The 18,192-nt window shown below is 42.4% G+C and overlaps 1 protein-coding gene across 2 annotated transcripts in view; it reads left to right on the top strand.

Moving 5' to 3' along the window:
- Positions 1 to 18,192, top strand: part of NIM1K (NIM1 serine/threonine protein kinase) — a 56,847-nt gene that overhangs the window by 26,523 nt on the left and 12,132 nt on the right. The window contains exons 1-2 of one of the 2 annotated variants that reach the window (XM_008537106.2): positions 6,234 to 6,437; positions 13,402 to 14,437. In XM_008537106.2, coding sequence (XP_008535328.1) covers positions 14,146 to 14,437 — 292 coding nt within the window. In that variant the 5' untranslated portion in view covers positions 6,234 to 6,437; positions 13,402 to 14,145. Of the gene's footprint in view, positions 1 to 6,233; positions 6,438 to 13,401; positions 14,438 to 18,192 lie in introns of those variants that run through there. The other variant, XM_008537105.2, reaches the window with a different exon arrangement.

The raw sequence follows: 18,192 nt of genomic DNA, 5'->3' as shown, positions 1-18,192 counted from the left end.
GTAATTCATCTATTGGTTTTCTTAATGATATCTTTTGATATTCAGAGGTTTTTAATTCTGATGAAGTCAAACATCAATTTTTTTCCCTTTTATGGTTTGTGCTTTTTGTATACAGTTCAAAAAACTTAACCTACTTCGAGGTCCTGGAGATATTTTCTTAGAAACTTTATGGTCCTAGGTTTTATAAGTCAATGATCAATCTCAAATTAATTGTGTAAAGTATGAGATAAAAGTCGAGGTTCAGCTTTTATTCACAGAGATATCCAATTTAGTATCTTTTGTTTAAAAAAACTTTCCTTTTCCCCACTGAATTGGCTTAGTGCCTTATGGACAATCAATTGGCCATATACGTGTGGGTCAATTTCTGGACTCTTTATTTTGATCTATTGGTCTATCCTTACACATAGTCTTGATTACTGTAGCTCCTGGGAATATAGTCTAAATAAGTCAACCATGATCACTACCGTTAAGGAGCTTACAATCTGATGAGAGGCAGCCTGACATAGAAGTCATAATCGTACCAAGCAGTGGCGAAAATCACTGCGCTAGCCACAGATGTTGGAAGTACAAAAGAGAATTCCGCCTGGTTTATGGTGGGTGGGTGGGGAAGCTTCTTGAAAGAGGTAACACTTAAAATTATCCTTAAGGGATCAGAAGGAGTTTGCATCAGGTAGAAGCAAGCCTGGTGCCCCCAAGGAAGAGCGAGGAGACCAGTGTGGCGGCAGTGGAGTGACTGAGGGGGAGATTGGAGGAGATGACATCAAAGAGGAAGCGGACCACATTGGACAGAGCCTTGAAGGCCATTTTAAGGGTTTTGGCTTTTACTTTGATTGAGATGGGAAGCCATCAAAGAGTTGAGTAGAAAAGTGACATGATCTGACACCTTTTAGAAGGATCTTCCTCTGTTTGAAACAGACCATGTTGGGAGTTGTGGGGGGCAGGACAGAAGCTCTGAAACCAGCTCTAGAGACTGTTAACCATAATCCAGTCAAAACCTGATGGTGGCTTGGACTCGATGGAACGACTGTGATTGAATAATAATGGCATAAAGAGGTTGTGTTCTGGATACATGTTGAAGGTAGATCCAATAGGATTTGCTGACAGACTGAACGTGAGATATAAGATAAAAAAGAGGAGTCAAGGTTTTAGGCTTCAGCTGGAAGGATATGTTGCCATTTATCAAGATGTAAGAGGAACAAATCTGGAAAGAAAATCAGCAGCTTTGTTTTTCTACTTTAGGGTAAATATGAGAGATTACTATCCAAGGTACAGGTAAGTTCCCCTAAAGAGGAACAAGGTGAGGACAAAGTCACCTTGAGAGTTGACATTGTTAAGCCCAATGTGAGCAGCCCTATTCTAGGTGATGCGGGAATGTAAGAGAACGGGCATGATGCCCTGTACATGGACCTGCTCTCAGGGAGAGCTTGAGGAGGCTGACTCACAGAAATGAGATAGGAAAAATAGGAAGTCAAGGACCAGATCATGGGATACAGATCTCAGGTGCCACAGGATGGTAGCAGTGTGGTCAGAGGGAGTCAAAGGATGCTTCTAGAAGAAAATGGGAAAGAAGCCGTCTTCATAGGATGGAGAAGATAGAGAGGAAAAGGGGCAAAGTTGTGGGAATAAACAGGAGCCACTCAGGACACAGATATTCTAGGCCTGGCTGGAAGAGTTGTCAGAAGGATTAAAAAAAAATTGGTTCCTGGCACATATGGGCACTTGATAAATGGCACCTAATAATATTTATTGTATTGGGGGAATAGGTGGAGATAAAACTTCAACCTCTCCTGAGTCCAGCCCTAGCCCCATGTCAGCACCTACTCCTTTGATGCCCTTTGCCGTTTCTCCTTTCCCGGGCTGTCTTCCAATACTTATGTTAGAAAACCTTCAAATCTGGCTTTATAAATTACTTGTGAAGCGGGGAAAGGAATTGGGCTATAATATCTCAGCTTGTCCATGGAGGCTTATGGGTTTTTAATCATCTCATCCATGTGAATACTACAAAGGTCCAGAAGGGGGCAATGTGACACTTGGACTTCAGGAGGGTTTTTTTTTTCACAAATGTTTTGGAATGCACTCTCTATTGTTAAAATCCAGAATCTCAGAAAGTCAGGGCTGGAATGATCTGTAGACATCGTAGGGTCCAACACTCTCACTTGCCAGTAAAGACACTGAAGCCCAGAGAAGGGAAGGGACTTGCTTAAGGTCACACAGGCATTTAGTGGGAAAGTCAAGACCCTAACCTCATTTGACCCTAAGTCAGTGCTTATTCCAAGACCCTATTTGGTTGTTTGATTTGGAAGAATCTTCCTCAAAAGCAGAGTTTCTCAAACTTGTGTCATGTACCAGTAACTTTTAATGGAATAAAATTCTCACACCTCCCTGGATGGATGGGACTTAAATTATTTTATTATAGATAAATATAAATAAAAATTCTACATTAAAGATACTGAAAGGGGCTGGCCCCGTGGCCGAGTGGTTAAGTTCGCGCGCTCCGCTGCAGGCGGCCCAGTGTTTCGTTGGTTCGAATCCTGGGCGCGGACATGGCACTGCTCATCAAACCACGCTGAGGCGGCGTCCCACATGCCACAACTAGAAGGACCCACAACGAAGAATATACAACTATGTACCGGGGGGCTTTGGGGAGAAAAAGGAAAAAAAAAATCTTTAAAAAAAAAAGATACTGAAAAATGTACAAATATAAAACTCCATTTAAATTCTTTTTTCTTACAGCTTGTATACAACGATAAAGCAAACCACATTTTACAGAGTTAAAAACAAACAAAACTTCAAACCAATGAAATTCAGATTAAAAATATTACTTGAAAAGTATAGATGGCATTGTTTTGTTGAAATTAATTTCTTACTCATAAGTAAATATAGTACTTTTCAAAACAATGACATATTTGTTTGTATCACCTTAGTTTCTTTCATATGACCGTCCTCAATAACTATTTGTGAATTTGCTTTGTATGAAGGTATAAATAATTTGAAATATTTTGAGATATAAGTCTGAAGTCTCTGCAATTGTTATTCTACCTTTAACCCACGCACTTTCTTCTTATCTAGCTATCCTTTTTTTTTGAGGAAGATTAGCCCTGAGCTAACTGCTGCCAATCCTCCTCTTTGCTGAGGAAGACTGGCCCTGAGCTAACAACCATGCCCATCTTCCTTCACTTTATATGTGAGATGCCTGCCACAGCATGGCTTGCCAAGTGGTGCCATGTCCGCACCCGGGATCCAAACCAGTGAACCCCGGGCTGCTGAAGTGGAAAGTGGGCACTTAACTGCTGCGCCACCTGGCTGGCCCCTATCCATTTTTAATTTTGAAGTAATTAGACATGTTATAAGACTTTCAAACAATATAGAAACATCTGAGGTATGAAATGAAACAAACTCATTGTGTAAACATTATAAGCATTGTATAATATTAGATTGTATAACTATTAGGTTGTTGTAACAAAAGTCAAAACAACAGTGGCCTTAAGAAGGTACAATCTTATTTCTCTCACATCGTAGTCTACACATAGGCAATCCAGGGCTCACGGTGACCCTGCAGTGATGGGGACCCTGATTCCTCCTCTCTTGTGGCCCTGCTATTCATGGCTTCTATCTTGGTCTAAGATGGTTTTTTCCATTTACACCACCATGTCTATATTCCAACCAGCAAGAAGAAGGACAGAAAGAAGGGGAGGAGAGCATGTTGCTTTCCTTTTAAGGGCACAACTTTGAAGCTGCATTCATCACTTTTGCTCACAGCCAGTGACTAGAACTCAGACCCGTGGCCAAACCTAACTAGAGGGGAGACTGGAAGCACATCAGTTGGATAGCAGTGTGCTTATCTAAAACTTCCGTGTTATAGAATAGTGGTTTTCAAATCCGGCCATACAACAGAATCACCTGGGAAACTTAAAAACAAACAGACAAGGGGCTAGTCCGGTGGCATAGTGGTATAGTGGTTAAGTTCACGTGCTCTGCTTCCATGGCCCGGGGTTTACAGGTTCGGGATCCCAGGCTCCGACCTACCCGCCACCCATCAAGCCATGATGAGGTCGTGTCCCACATACAAAAGAGAGGAAGATGGGCACGGATGTTAGCTCAGGGGCAATCTTCCTCACCAAAAAACAACAAAAAAAGAAAGGCAAATATTTCTTCTCATTTCCAGTGCCTTGAAAAACAAATAAACAGACAGACAAAAAAGCATGACCTCTCCCAAGACAAATTAAATCAGAATCTCTGGGGGCAAGGCCTGGATTTCTGCATTTTAAAATAGCTCCGTGGTGATTTTAATGCAGGTCTAGGCTGAAAACCGCTGCTAAAGAAGAAAGAAGGAACAGACTGCGGGAGGGTAACTAAGCCTCACCATATACCCCCTTTCACTGCTCCCAGTTCTGACCCACCCACTCCCCACCCTAGTTGTCATCCACTAGTTCAATGTGTATTCTTCCAGACCTTTTTCTATGAATATGCAAATAAACACGTGGTCTTTCCCAACACCCACAGCCCAAGAGTGACTCCAGAATTCCTATATGGATGGGTCTTAGGATAGTCATATTACTAGAAAAGGCATGAGCCTCTGTGTTTGCATGGCACTTTACCTGAATTTAAGAAAATAGGAAGAATCTGCATTAAAGCATGGGAGAGTCTGAAGGAGAATTTGAGGTGGTGGGAGAGCTAAAGCCTACCAATGCCACCTCCTGCTTGAGTTCCTGCAAGCATCACATATTTGTCGACGAAAATAATCCATAACCAATCTATAAATGAAAATTTGGGTGAGTTTATTCTGAGCTTAAATTTTAGGATTATAACCCGGGAGAGTCTTTCCACAAAGGAACAGAGCACTCCAAAGAAGTGGGGGTATAAGGGTGGTTATATACCCTCAAAGAGGGTGTTTCACATATGATTGAAATGTCCCTCCCACAATAGTCACAAGATTGCCCTGTCGGCACAGCACTTGATGGACACAGCAGGTAGTGGTCTGCTATCTCGGTGGGCGTAGCAGGAGGCAAGTCTATTGTCTCAAGCTGGGCAGTCACAGGTGAGTGCAGCAATCAGTTTCTAGCCTAAAGAAAGATGCTTAATCCTTAAAGAGGCCAACGTTGGGACGGGGAGGGAAGTTGCACCTTTATCTCAAGGGCCTTTTGCTCTTGCCATAGGGAATCTCTAAAGCAGATATACAATGCATGCTCAACGGCCTTGGTCAGGCCCTTTTGGAAAGACAAGGTCAGGCCGAATTAGGTTTACACCAAATGGCTTCCTCATATATTCCAATATATCCTATTACTTGCCATTTTTATTTGTCATATTGAATCATTTCTCTCTTTCTTTCTTTCTTTCTTTTTTTTTTTTTTTTGAGGAAGATTAGCCCTGAGCTAACTACTGCCAGTCCTCCTCTTTTTTGCTGAGGAAGCCTGGCCCTGAGCTAACATCCGTGCCCATCTTCCTCTGCTTTACATGTGGGACACCTACCACAGCATGGCGTGCCAAGCGGTACCGTGACCGCACCTGGGATCCGAACCGGCAAATCCCGGGCCGCTGAGAAGCAGAACTTTCGAACTTAACCGCTGCGCCACTGGGCCGGCCCCTGAATCATTTCTCTTTTCCATTAGTTTGAAATGCCATCTCTAGTAACATATTAAATTTCCATATCTACAAAGATCTTTTTTTAAAAAAAATTCTCTATTCTGTTAGCTCAAATTGCTCTTGCACGCTGACCCTTCTTGCTTTTTTTGTCTTTAAGAACTCCTCTCCTGTCCCCTGCCAGCAGCCCTCACGTGCCTCCACCACTGGGTAAACATTTTAAGAATTCTCAGATGTGTTGCTTATATTGTGTGACGGGACCTTATCAGGTGTGAGAGGTTCTTAATCAAGGTTTCGAATCCACTTGAAGTGTTTATGATGATAAAAGTACGAGCTTTTTGTCTGTAACACTGTTTTCCTCTTCATGACCTCAGCCCTCCAGCCTCCTGCCATGAGACTCTTGAGTTCTGCTCAAATAGAAAAGGAGAACGTTTTTTTCCTAACACCCCCTAAGGCCATCACTCCGATATTCCCTCCTTCGTGGTGAACTCACTACGTTAGAGCTAGAGAAAGTTCAAGGCAGTGAAAGAGCAGTTTGTGCTTTGACTTGCAAATATTTTTAATCCCCTAAAAATAAACCAAGAGCTGCAAATAAGCAAGAGTGTTCCCACACTGTGTTTCCTAAATTAGTTATTTCTGAGGAGCTGAAGAATACATTTTGTTTTTCTGCTCGGGGCCACCTGCTTGTGATTCAATGCGTGATTCTGTTCTGTATCTTAATGCCATTTCTTATTTGTTTGGAGGCCGGCATACTCCCTCAGAGGTGATGGGAAGATTGTGTTTTGGAAATGAAGTATAAATGAGATTAAAAAATTTATGGAGAAGGGCCTGAGTTTCCGCCAGGTCTCCACTGGAACGTAAGTCCATTCTCTTCCTCATGTGTTTGAAACTCCTGGTTTCACGTGTGTAAGATTTCCTTACAGTCTCCACCCTGATGGAGCTGTCAAGACATCAAGGGCAACTTCCTGAATTTCAGTCGGCCTCAGTTTTGTTTTTTGTTTTAATCTGTGAAAAGAGAATGACAATACCTTACTTCACAGGGTTGTCATGTCATGTCATGTTATTCATTCATTCATTCATCAGGCACTGCTGTCTGTTGTAAAATGCCTAGCACTTTAAAATTACAAGTATTCTATTTTTGGATCTAGTAAATTTTAACAATCATTTTTTTAAATTGCATTATAGAAAATTTTAAACATATACAAAAATGGTGCAAAGAACATTAAAACCTCCATGTGCTCATTAAATTTAAATTCTCATCATTTCCACTTTTAAATTGCCACTCCTGATTATTTCGAAGCAAATTCCAGACATACTGCATCTAACAATTTTAAAGATTATTGTTTGATCTCATTTAAAACTTAAAATCCTTTTAATCACTTTAAACTGCATTTATAATTTATTTCATTTCCTTTTGAAGCACTTTGATTAACAAAAACTTCCAAAATACTAGTAATTCTTATAAATACGATGATTTAAGCATTTCAACAGGGTAAACTTTAAGTTCTCTTAAATATACTCCAATGCTATTTATGAACAATAAAATTTCAACTTAAAACCACAAGTTTAAATCAATTATTCAATTCTTCATTTTAAATTTGAATCACAAAACTATTTTGTTACTTTATTACGCCAAATTTTCTTCACATTACAAATACATAAAATACCAATTTCACACAGGCTCATCAAAACAAAAATAGTAATACTATGGGATTTGAGTCTCTTAAACATTTATGGTTTTTGGGGGGTTTTTTTGGGGAAGATTAGCCCTGAGCTAACTACTGCCAATCTTCCTCTTTTTGTTGAGGAAGACTGGCCCTGAGCTAACATCCATGCCCATCTTCCTCTATTTTATACATGGGACGCCTACCACAGCATAGCTTTTGCCAAGCAGTGCCATGTCCAAACCCGGGATCTGAACCAGCGAACCCCGGGGCTGCCAAGAAGCAGAAAGTGCACATTTAACTGCTGAGCCACTGGACCGGCCCAACATTTCTGTTTTCAATGCTAAATCTTCCCAAGGTCAAAAGATATTTAATCACTAAGAAACTATTAAGTCATCCTGGACCTCACAGAAGTGGGTGCTCCCACCCAGTTGGCTACATTTGTAGATTAAACTCAACTGATTTGTTTTCTGTTTCATTCTGTAGTGGATTGTTTTCATAATCTTCCTTTTGACATATTTATTTGACAGTTAATATTTAATTGACAGTTAATTGAGTATTTTATAACTTTGTCTAACTCTGAGGTCAGAGTTTTAAGAAAAATACCAGTGACAAAAAGGTATTCTGTGAGGATGAATTAGATGGTTAAATAAACTTGGAGAACACTTAATTAAATAGACAAACAGATTTTGGTGAGGGGTGTGTGTGTGTGTTTTAAATATCTCAAGACCGTAAGGTACTAATGCAAAAATCTAAGAGGGGTGTAGTAGGCGCCATTCCCGGATGTATTGGACTATGGACCTATGGACGCCCTCCCCTTGTTCTGATGTTCCTCTAAAACCTAGAGCAGAATCTTCAGATTGGCAACCTGAAGGCCACATTTGACCTGACAGTTCAGTTTCACTTGACCACAATATTTTAAAATATTTAATCCACCATTGGAAAATGGAGAGAGTTCACCAAAAATTTCTTGATTTCCAATTGCTTTTAAATTAAAAGACCTGGCAAGAGTAAGCCTCCATCCCAGCGTGGCTACCCTGGCTGGAGCCAAGCGTGGGCTGCCTAGTTTGGCATGGTTGCTGTGCTAAACCCCACAGAACACCTGCATGGCCCTCCTCAGCACTGAGTCTGTGACCTTGATGGTCAAGGGAACCTCAAGGGTGGTAGAACTCAGTGTGGGAAGGCCGTCAGACTGAGTGGACTGACCACAGATGGTGAGGGTAAATAGGGGAATGCGGGAGACCGGGCCAAGTGGCCGGGAAAGCAGCCTGTGAGGTCAAGCAGGGCAAGAGGTGGTGTCAAGGAGCAGCACAGTTCATCACCAGGGCACAGCCAGTTCACATGAATTTTCCATTTGCTTCAAAATTCCCCAGCCACCGCCCATGGGGATCTTGACATGTGTACTGAGAAATAAAGAGCTAAGGCCAAAAGCTAAGATGATGCACATGATTTTTAAATGGTAAAATAGATTTTCAAATGAAGCGTGTGAGCTAATGATCCCCTGAGGGTGCAGCATGCCTGAGGATTACAATGGGGCTGTCTTTGCATCCTGTTGCCACACAGAGAGAACACTTAGCCTGTCGTCTGAGCAAACCAGTGCCTGGCCTTGCTAACCAAGGAAGAGGTTGTGAGAGCCTCGTCCAAAGTTTTGTAATTTGAACTCAGGCAAAGAGAACAAAGGCAAGATGGTTTTCTTTGATATTATTTTCACAGTGGGTCACAAGTCAAGAAAATAAATTACCAAGTAAGCTTTGCTTTCTTTAATCTTATTTAATCCATGGCCATGCAGCAACAGTAAGAGAATAATTAAAGGGCCGTTCCGCCTCCTCCAGGGGCTTTGATCTATCATGACGTGACTCCATGTTTTTGTCTGGTTTTTAAACTCTCATTAACGTCCATAAAAATTGGTCAAAATCAAAGGGGCAAAAGGTAAAATGACAACAAATCTCACTTGCATCTAAGAAAAGAGGGGATTTCATCTGCAATTAGGTATATCATAATTTCCATTATTTGCTTATTTTTCAACATGATGTAGCTTGATGTTTTGGAACACTACCAAAAAGTAATCAAAATATAAACTATTTATAGCATCCCCACAACCTGCAATCAGGATTTCTGTTTCCAGACATCTAAGACAAGTCTTTAGAAAAACAAAAATCCTGTAAAATAAAAATGAGTATTCATATCCAAACAGGATTTATCATTCCTGTTAAATTTTTTTCTTCTACATTTTTATTCTATTGAAACATGTGAGAATCTGGAGTTTACCCTCATTCATTAGTACTTTTGAAATTGCTAAGATTTGTTGGCAATTCAAGTGCGATAGCATACGTATGTCTTACTTTATTGGGAATGTATTGTGACTCTGCAACTCTAATAATTAGATATTGGACTTCGTGAATGGATTGCCCAGTTATCTTGTCCTTTTTTTCTCTATTGTTTATCTCTTCTAGATTTTTTTTTAAACAATTCCTCAGTTGAATTCTTTAATTTCAGTTTCCAAGAGGGCTCTTTCTTATTCTTTCTTTCTGTCTCTTTTTTTTTTAGCATTTTGTTCTGGGTTTACGCATGCAGTAATTTTTTTGTCTCCTGCTTCCTGAACTGCTCTCTGTTTCCTGCAAATTCCTTTTGGTTGTCATTGTTTGGCTTGAATATGGTTTCTTTCTTTCATTGTGGAGCCTCTGCTCAGGTGCCTGGTGCTTCTTGCCTGGACGTTCATTCTAAGCAGAAGGCACTGAAATCTGACTGAAAGCTCCGTGCCTGTGAGTGAGCCTGGCACGTGGAGGATTGCACGGTGGGTGGTCAGGAAGCTTTTGTGCTGGAAATCCTCCACATGTCAGCTTCAGGAGGTCTTTGCTCTTGAAGTCCTGAATTTATCCAAAGGAGGAATGCCCTGCCTGGAAGATTATGTTTGTTTCCCTCCATTCTGGAAACTCAGAGTGCAGGAGTGCAGGGAGAAGAAGGGATCAGGGTTTCCCATAACCCAGAGTCTGACCTAATCGGCTGTCCTGTGCCCTGCATTCCTGAGCTGGGCTGGGAGTGGCAGAGAGTAGCAACCTACCTGGCTTTGAGGAGGGAAAGGTCTGCACTCCACATTCAAAAATTCCCTTGTGTTTGGTCTGCTCCATTCCTCCAAACTTTGAGGTACTTTGTCTCTCATAGTTTGAAGTCTTTGGAGTGTTCAGAAAGCTGAATCTCACTGGCCTGCCCTTATGTGGGATTCAGGTTGCCGTTTTCTTCACAGTCCTTGCCAAGTCACTCACCACTCCTCAATTTGCTTTCTGTCTCCCCCCAAAATGTGTTGGCGTCTTGCATTTGCTGCTATCTCTTCTCTTATGCTCTTTGTCCTTGTGAGTTTATACCTTTTCCCCTCCTAGTCCTAGTGTGGATTTTTGGAAGGAAGGAGCGATACATGAAATTTATCAGTATTTAACCAGAGTCCCTAATTAGCTTTTGATTTTATTTATTTTTTTAAAATAGCAATTTAGATTTTATTCTTTTCCTTTTTCTCCCCAAAGCCCCCCGGTACATAGTTGTATATTCTTCGTTGTGGGTCCTTCTAGTTGTGGCATGTGGGACGCTGCCTCAGCGTAGTTTGATGAGCAGTGCCATGTCCGCACCCAGGATTCGAACCAACGAAACACTGGGCCGCCTGCAGCGGAGCGTGCGAACTTAACCACTAGGCCACAGGGCCAGCCCCTAAGCTTTTGATTTTAAGAGCAATCCATTAGATATTTGAGAATCTGGTGCAGCAATTTCTCTATATAATCAAAAATAAAGCAAACATTGCACACCAATTGTGTAAGGTGGCAACACATTATATGTTTTGGGGTTTTTAAGGCAAATATATGCATGTGGAAAAAAAATGCAGATCATATAAAAGGTTAAATAGTGAAAAGTACACCTTTCTCTCACTCCAATTCCGAGGCAAACAGTGCCCCTCGCCAGATGCCCTAACTATTGCCAGTTTCTTAGGCATTCCTTCCTCTTTTTCTTTTCCTTTTTCTTTCTTTCTTTTTTTTTTTTTTGAGGAAGATTAGCCCTGAGCTAACTACTGCCAATCCTCCTCTTTTTGCTGAGGAAGCCCTGAGCTAACATCTTGCCCATCTGCCTCTACTTTAAACGTGGGATGCCTACCACAACATGGCTTTTTGCCAAGTGGTACCGTGTCCACACCGAACCGGCGAACCCTGGGCCACCGAGTAGCGGAACAAGTGAACTTAACGGCTGCGCCACCAGGCTGGCCCTCCTTCCTCTTTCTTATATATCTGATGTCACATCAGATGTGCTCCTCTGACCTCTTAACAGTATATTTGGATATTGTAACATTCATTTTCACAAGTGCATAGTAATCCATTATGTATATGTACTGTAATTTATTTAACCAGTCCCCTACTGATGGGCATTTGAACCATTTCTAGTTCTCTGCCTCAAAACAATGCAGCAGTGAATATGTATCTATCCATTTTTGTATTAGAAATAGATATATCTTTGTGAATGTGTATGTTAGACAAATTCGACAAGTGGAATTGCTGAGGCAAATCTGTACACTTGTCCTTTAACAGCTATAGTCAAAACTGCCCTCCAAATGACTGTACCAGTTTCTACCCTCGGTAACAATGAATGAGAGTTCCTGTTTCTCTAAACCCTCTCTCACTAGCGCATTATCAATTTTTTTTGTAGTTTCCACATACAATGTGTAAAAAATCGGATTATAGTGCAGTTTTGCTGTGTATGTCTTTGGCTGTGAGTGAGGAGCGTCTTTTTCTATATTACAGAGCCATTTATATTTTCTGTGAAACGTCCTCTCATGTTCTTTATCATTTTTCTCTCGGGTTGTTGGTATTTTTCATATCAGTTTGTAAAAATTCTTCCTTTATTTAGAAAATTAGCACTTCGTCTATCAGATATGTTGAAAAGCTTTCCCTACTATTTTATCATTTAATTTGCTTTGTTTGTTTATGATACTTTATGGCAAACAGAAAGTTATAATTTTACGTAGTCAAATTTAATGTTTTCTTTTATGGCTTTCCCTGAGATGATGAAAAAATGTCTGACTTTTTCTACTATTTTATGTTTTAATTTAGTTTACATTTACTTAGTTGATCTATTTGAAATTTATTTTGAGTAGGTGTACAGTAGGGGTTCAATTTTTCTTTCCAGTTGGCTTGCTTGACGTCCTGATAAGTCGGAATTCATCCTCAATACAAACCCACAGCAACATTTGCAAAGCTGTAAAAACGTCTTGATCTGAACTGAACAGACGATTAACTGTCTCCCTGGCCATTAGGGCAAGACAACTGGTTCAAGGCCATTGTGCAAGAAATTTAATTTTCAGATGTTGGTCTGTGATCCAGTCCGTGCTGAGGGAGAAAGGAGAGGAGCAGGACAGACGGATGAACCAAACGCAGTCCCCACCTTCACAGGGATGAGACATTTTGGAAAAGCACAGAGTGCTGTGGGGATTCAGAGAAGAAGTGATTATTTCTTACTGGAGGGTGCAGGAAAAAAGTCATGAAGACATTATGGCTGGGCGCTATTTCTTATCACTGAGGATGCCACAGACTTTACCCTCCAGTAACGTTACCCTCTCTTTCTGTACCCTCAAACTAAGCTGCTGGGCCTGGATACTGATCAGACTGGACACTTGATCAGAAATACCAAAATAAGCTTAGGAGAAAAATTAGCCTTTGTCACAGAATGACATAGAAAGAAGATGTGGGAGCAACCAGTATAGAAACAGCTGTACGAGAACACGCAGGGTAAAGAAACAGAACACGGTGTTATTTGAATCAATGTAAGAACTTTTGAAAACTGAAATCTTTATAATCATTACTATCATATTATTCAAAAAATCTGGCTTTAAAGCAACCCAAGGCAACATGCGTATTTTCCCAAACATCAAGAAATAGAAAGATTGTTTTGCTAGAAATATTTACAGGATGTGAGAGCTTTTCTAAAATGTAGATTGAGGAGTGTGAGTGTACATTTTCTTCTTACTAAATCATATATAAACAGGCATCTACGACTGAGATGAGTCATAACTTAAATTACATAATGCTTTTAGATGAATGCTTATAAAGCAGTTTCACGTTCATTGTAAATCCTGTACAGTACATTAGATGAGCTAATAAACTTTCTTACTGTCTGTGCTTAGGAATGACCCAGCACCTGCCCAATTTTTGAGACAGCTCACAGCTTAGAAGAAGGCTCATCTAAATAAAGGTCGGCTAAAGTGACATTGCAAGGATTTAATCCTTCTCTGACTTCCCATGTGACCAGAAGGCTGATTTGCAAGTTTCTGCTTTCCTGCAGTCCAGATTATTAGGTCTCTGGGGCCCTGCAATTTGACAGCAGGAGAAGTGCAAAATGAAGAAAGGCCGAGATGAGCACCAGCAGCAGGGACCTGGGGGCCTCCTTGGGGCTTTTACATACCAGAGAGAAAGATTCTCTGGCCATCAAAGGAAATAGCAAACCCGACCCTTTGTTCTGGGACACAGCCGCCTACCACGGAGCATCAGGCTGCACGGCCAGCCAGAGAGTTCCTGGAGCCTGCTCAGGGAAGTGGCTGTGGGAAATGCATGTGTGTCTGATTGTATAGTGGGAGCTGGGAAGTTCAACATGAAGGAAGCTGTGAAATGTCTCCAGTGAGGTGGGCAGCTTTTGGCTTGGCTCGGTTCACTCTGCTGGCCCCTTTGCCTCTGCCCTCCTCTGATTGAAGCCAAGAAGGGAGTTGCTCACCAAGGAGTCTTTGCCCAGCTCTGCAGGCCAGCTCTCACGGACACAGGGCTCTGGCAGTCCTTAACTCCTATCTCCCACCCACCAGCCTCTTCCGCTCCTCCCCAACCTGCCCTTGATCGGTGCCCCTTTGCTGAGATGGAGACGTGAGCCCGTGTGGACGATGACTGCAGTGTATGTGAATGGAGGCAGCCTGCTGAACCCCCATTATGCCAGATGGGATCGGCGGGAGAGCGTGGAGAGTGGCTGTCAGACAGAGTGCAGCAAGGAGGATGAGGAGGGACAGCCTCGCCAGCTGACACCCTTCGAGAAGATGACACAGGACATGTCCCAAGATGAGAAGGTGGTGAGAGAGATCACACTGGGGAAACGGATTGGCTTCTACCGAATCCGAGGGGAAATCGGAAGTGGGAACTTTTCCCAAGTCAAGCTCGGGATTCACTCCCTAACCAAAGGTAGGATCTGACCTCCCAAGGGTCATCCCCGTGGCATTGGGACCTAGTCTGGGGATGGTTTAGGAGTCAGGGGCCAAGGGAACAAGTGAGGAGACACTCTGAGCCCCTGCTAGGCACAAGCCCCGTGCCAGCTGCCATCCATTGTTATCCCGGCATTTCACAGTGACGGTGTGAGGTCAACATTTTCATTTTACAAATAGAGAAAGTAAGATCCAAAGAAGTTAAACGTGGTGTCAGCAGTTCCATCTGAGATGATTTTGACTCCAAAAACTCTCCCACTGTGCCATGTGGATGAACTCACTCAAACATTGAGGGGAATCTGTCCTCTCCAATTAGACCTTGGAAAGGTGAAGTGGAGTGTGGCTTGATTCCAAGGCAAATCCTTATTTATAACTTCTGCGTTTGTGTCATTAGCAATGGCATAGAATGGCACGGAAGACCTCCCCGATTGCCACTATCAGTGGACAGCAGTGTCCTGTTTCCCCTCCTTACCGGAGGCTGCTACTTCTGATATTTTTTTTTTAAAGATTGACCTTGAGCTAACATTGGTTGCCAATCTTTTTTTTTTTCCTTCTTCTCCCCAAAGCCACTGGCCCAGACCCCCTGTACATAATTGTATATTCTAGTTGTAGGTCTTTCTAGTTCTGGTACGTGGGAGGCCGTCTCAGCACAGCTTGATGAGCGGTGCTAGGTCCATGCCCAGGATCCGAACCAGTGAAACCCTAGGCCCCCAAAGCAGAGTGTGCAAACTTAACCGCTTGGCCGCCAGGGCTGGCCCCTGCTATTTCTGTTAAATTTCGAGAAAAGAGACTTGACCTCAGGACCTCCTCTCCTTCAGTCTACTCTGTACTATTTCTCCTTGTTGCTTGGCTCCTTGCTCTTTACCAAAGACCCACACTTGGCTACTGGGCACTCTGGCTTCTAGACCAGCAGTGCCCACCACTCTGGCCTCTGGGAGGAACTGTGCTGAGAGCCCAGCAGCTCTTTGCTGCCCTAACCCAGAGCGGGCACTTCCCCAAGTTACCTCTACTTGGTTACAGCATGAAGATTATCAGAAGGGAGTTACGAGACAGAAAAAGAAAGCTTGCAACTCAGTGTAATTTACTGACTTTCTAAAGGCCTTTGGCTCTCCCCTCTCCCTGTGAGTCCCGTACTGACATTTTCTCTCCTTGGACGCAGCCTACCACCGTGTCTTCAAGGCTGCTCTTTTCTTATGTTAGACTTGTCTTTTCTTCTCTTTCCCCTCCAATTCCCAATCCCATGCCCTTCCCATCCCTATGTTTGACCCCTATAGAAAAAGTACCACAGACCCCACACACATACACACATGCACACACATGCGTGCACACATGCTCCCGAGCCACTGGAGCTCCAAGTCCTTTTCCATCTTGCTCCGAGCCTGAGTGTCTGGGTTCATGTCTTCACATCAGCTACTCATCTTACTTACCTGGGTGAATTATAGTCCTCCTCTGAGCCTCGGAGCCCTCACTGATAAAATGCAGCCAGTAGCAGTGCTTACTTTACTTGTAAAAGTAGACGTAGTGCTGTAACTCAAATCTAATTGAGGCAGAAGTTGCTTTTCAACGGTCTAGAGCAAAAATGAAAGACAAAAGATAAAATGCATAGGGAGACGAGGGGCCGGAAATGAGACAGAAGGCATGATGACGAAGGGGAGAGAAGTTGGATAAAGGCAAAGGGGAGAGGAATTCAGGAAGGAGAGAGCATCCAATGCAGCAGAGAGGCCACAGCAGTGAAAGTCTGCACAAAGGCTGCTGGAGTGGCCAACTTGGAGCTATTTCCTGACTGTGGGTCCAGATGTTAGATTCCACTGGAGAGGAAGCAGGGTGGGGCAGTGGAAAGAACACAGACTTCAGAACCAGACAAATTTGTTTCAAATCCTTATTGTCACCTACTAGACATCTGACTTCTTGCATCTTACTCAGCCTCCTTGCTCCTCAGTCGCTTCAGCTGTAAAACAGAGATAATGATCCTTCTCTTAGATGTACTGGGAAAATTAGAAATAACACATGTGAAGTACATGGCACATAGTGGCCCCTCAATGAATGGTAACTATCATTGGTACAACTCTACTTTTTACTTAAATAAACATTTCAAAAGGAAATGTAACATTACCAAAATAATGAAAAACCAACATCACTTGCTATGAATAGAAGGTAATGGTAAAAATAAATAAAATGCAAACAAATTGAAAAGTTTTATTATTTATTTATTTTTCCAGCTTTATCGAGAAATAATTGACATATAACAATGTATGAGTTTAAGGTGCACAACATAGTGATTTTATAAATGTGCATATTGCAAAATGATTACCACAAAGCTGGTTAACACATCCATCACCTCACGTAATTCCAATTTTTTGTTTGTGGTGAGAACCTTTAAAATCTACTCTCCTGGAAACTTTCTAAAAATCTTGAAGGAAAATTACCAAGTAATAGAAGGTAATTTAAAACGAGCCAACAACGAATCTGAGACTTTCTCTTTGCCTTAATTAGGAGAAGGAAAGGAGGACTGAAACGGGAATAGGGTTTGGATGCCGTGAATCAGGGCTATTTAAGGCTGTTTCCATGCACTAGAATCGTTCTGGCCCGTGAGTGTTAAAAGTTCCACTTTGGGAAACACTGACCTCATCTAGTTCTCCTGTATTTTACAAATGAGGAAACAGAGGCCCAGTGTTTGCTACCCCAAGGTCATGGCAGAGGCAGGTTTAGAACTCAGCTTTCTTTTCACTCCGCCAAGCCACTTCAGGATTTTGCTGCAGTGTGGAGGAGACAAGTCTTCCACACTGTGCCCTGGACCAGCTAGCAAAATGGGTACCACTGCCTTCTCCAACAGCAGACCCCAGCCAGACCCCGGCTCGCTCACAGACCATCCTTCTCCTTCGTGACAATACTCCCAAGGAGGGGTCCTGCCCTCAAAATGCCTGCAGAAGGGCTGAGGAAACAGGAAACAACAGGGAGCAGGAGAGTATATCACCCAGACTCAGGGAAGCAGCAGGGGCTCTTCTTGCAGCCTACTTCCTTCCTGACCTTCTCCCTGTTCAGACAGCGGATAAGGGAGAGCTGCTGCCGGGTCTTAAGGGGCAGAAGACAGGGCAATATTGTGGGAAGATGTTAGCTTTGGAGTCAGCCAGGCCTGGTTGGAGTTCCAATTCTTTTTTCTCTAGCTGTTTGACCCTGGACAAGTTATTTTACCATTCTGGGCCTCAATTCCCTCGTGTATACGTGAGGGAAATATATCAGCTGCATAGGATTCCTGGGAGGAGCAGATTTTCAAAATATAATATATCGAATATCTACCATGAGCCGAGACAGAGCACACAGTAAGTCTTCATTAAATCCTATTACTCATCTGCTTTCAAAAAAGACAAGGTCCTGTAGGCCTGTTTGAGTCACACATCACTCAGTTCACGGAACAGAAGCCGACTGAAGTTAGCTCACACTGAAAGGGGTGAATTGTGTACAGGGGAATTCTGTGGGCCCACAGCAAGGAAGCAGAGCCAGATTTCAAGATAATACTCTCTCCATGTCTTTCTCTGGGGCCATGTGGTTTCTCATTTCTACTTCCCTTGATGAAAGAGTTCCATCTTCACACTGCTTTCTACAGAGTAACTTTCTCTCTTAGTCATCAGAAGGCACTTGACCAAGAGTGGCTGTTGCCAGTCCCATATCTACATAATCTCTCAGCTTTATTGCCATGTCCATCTCACTAGTTTCATTCTGTTCCAGATTAAATTT

The sequence above is a fragment of the Equus przewalskii genome, chromosome 20, assembly GCF_037783145.1.
Source record: "Equus przewalskii isolate Varuska chromosome 20, EquPr2, whole genome shotgun sequence".
Lineage (NCBI taxonomy): Eukaryota > Metazoa > Chordata > Mammalia > Perissodactyla > Equidae > Equus > Equus przewalskii.
The sequence above is the reverse complement of the archived record's forward strand: the minus strand, read 5'-3'. Positions and strand labels throughout refer to the sequence as shown.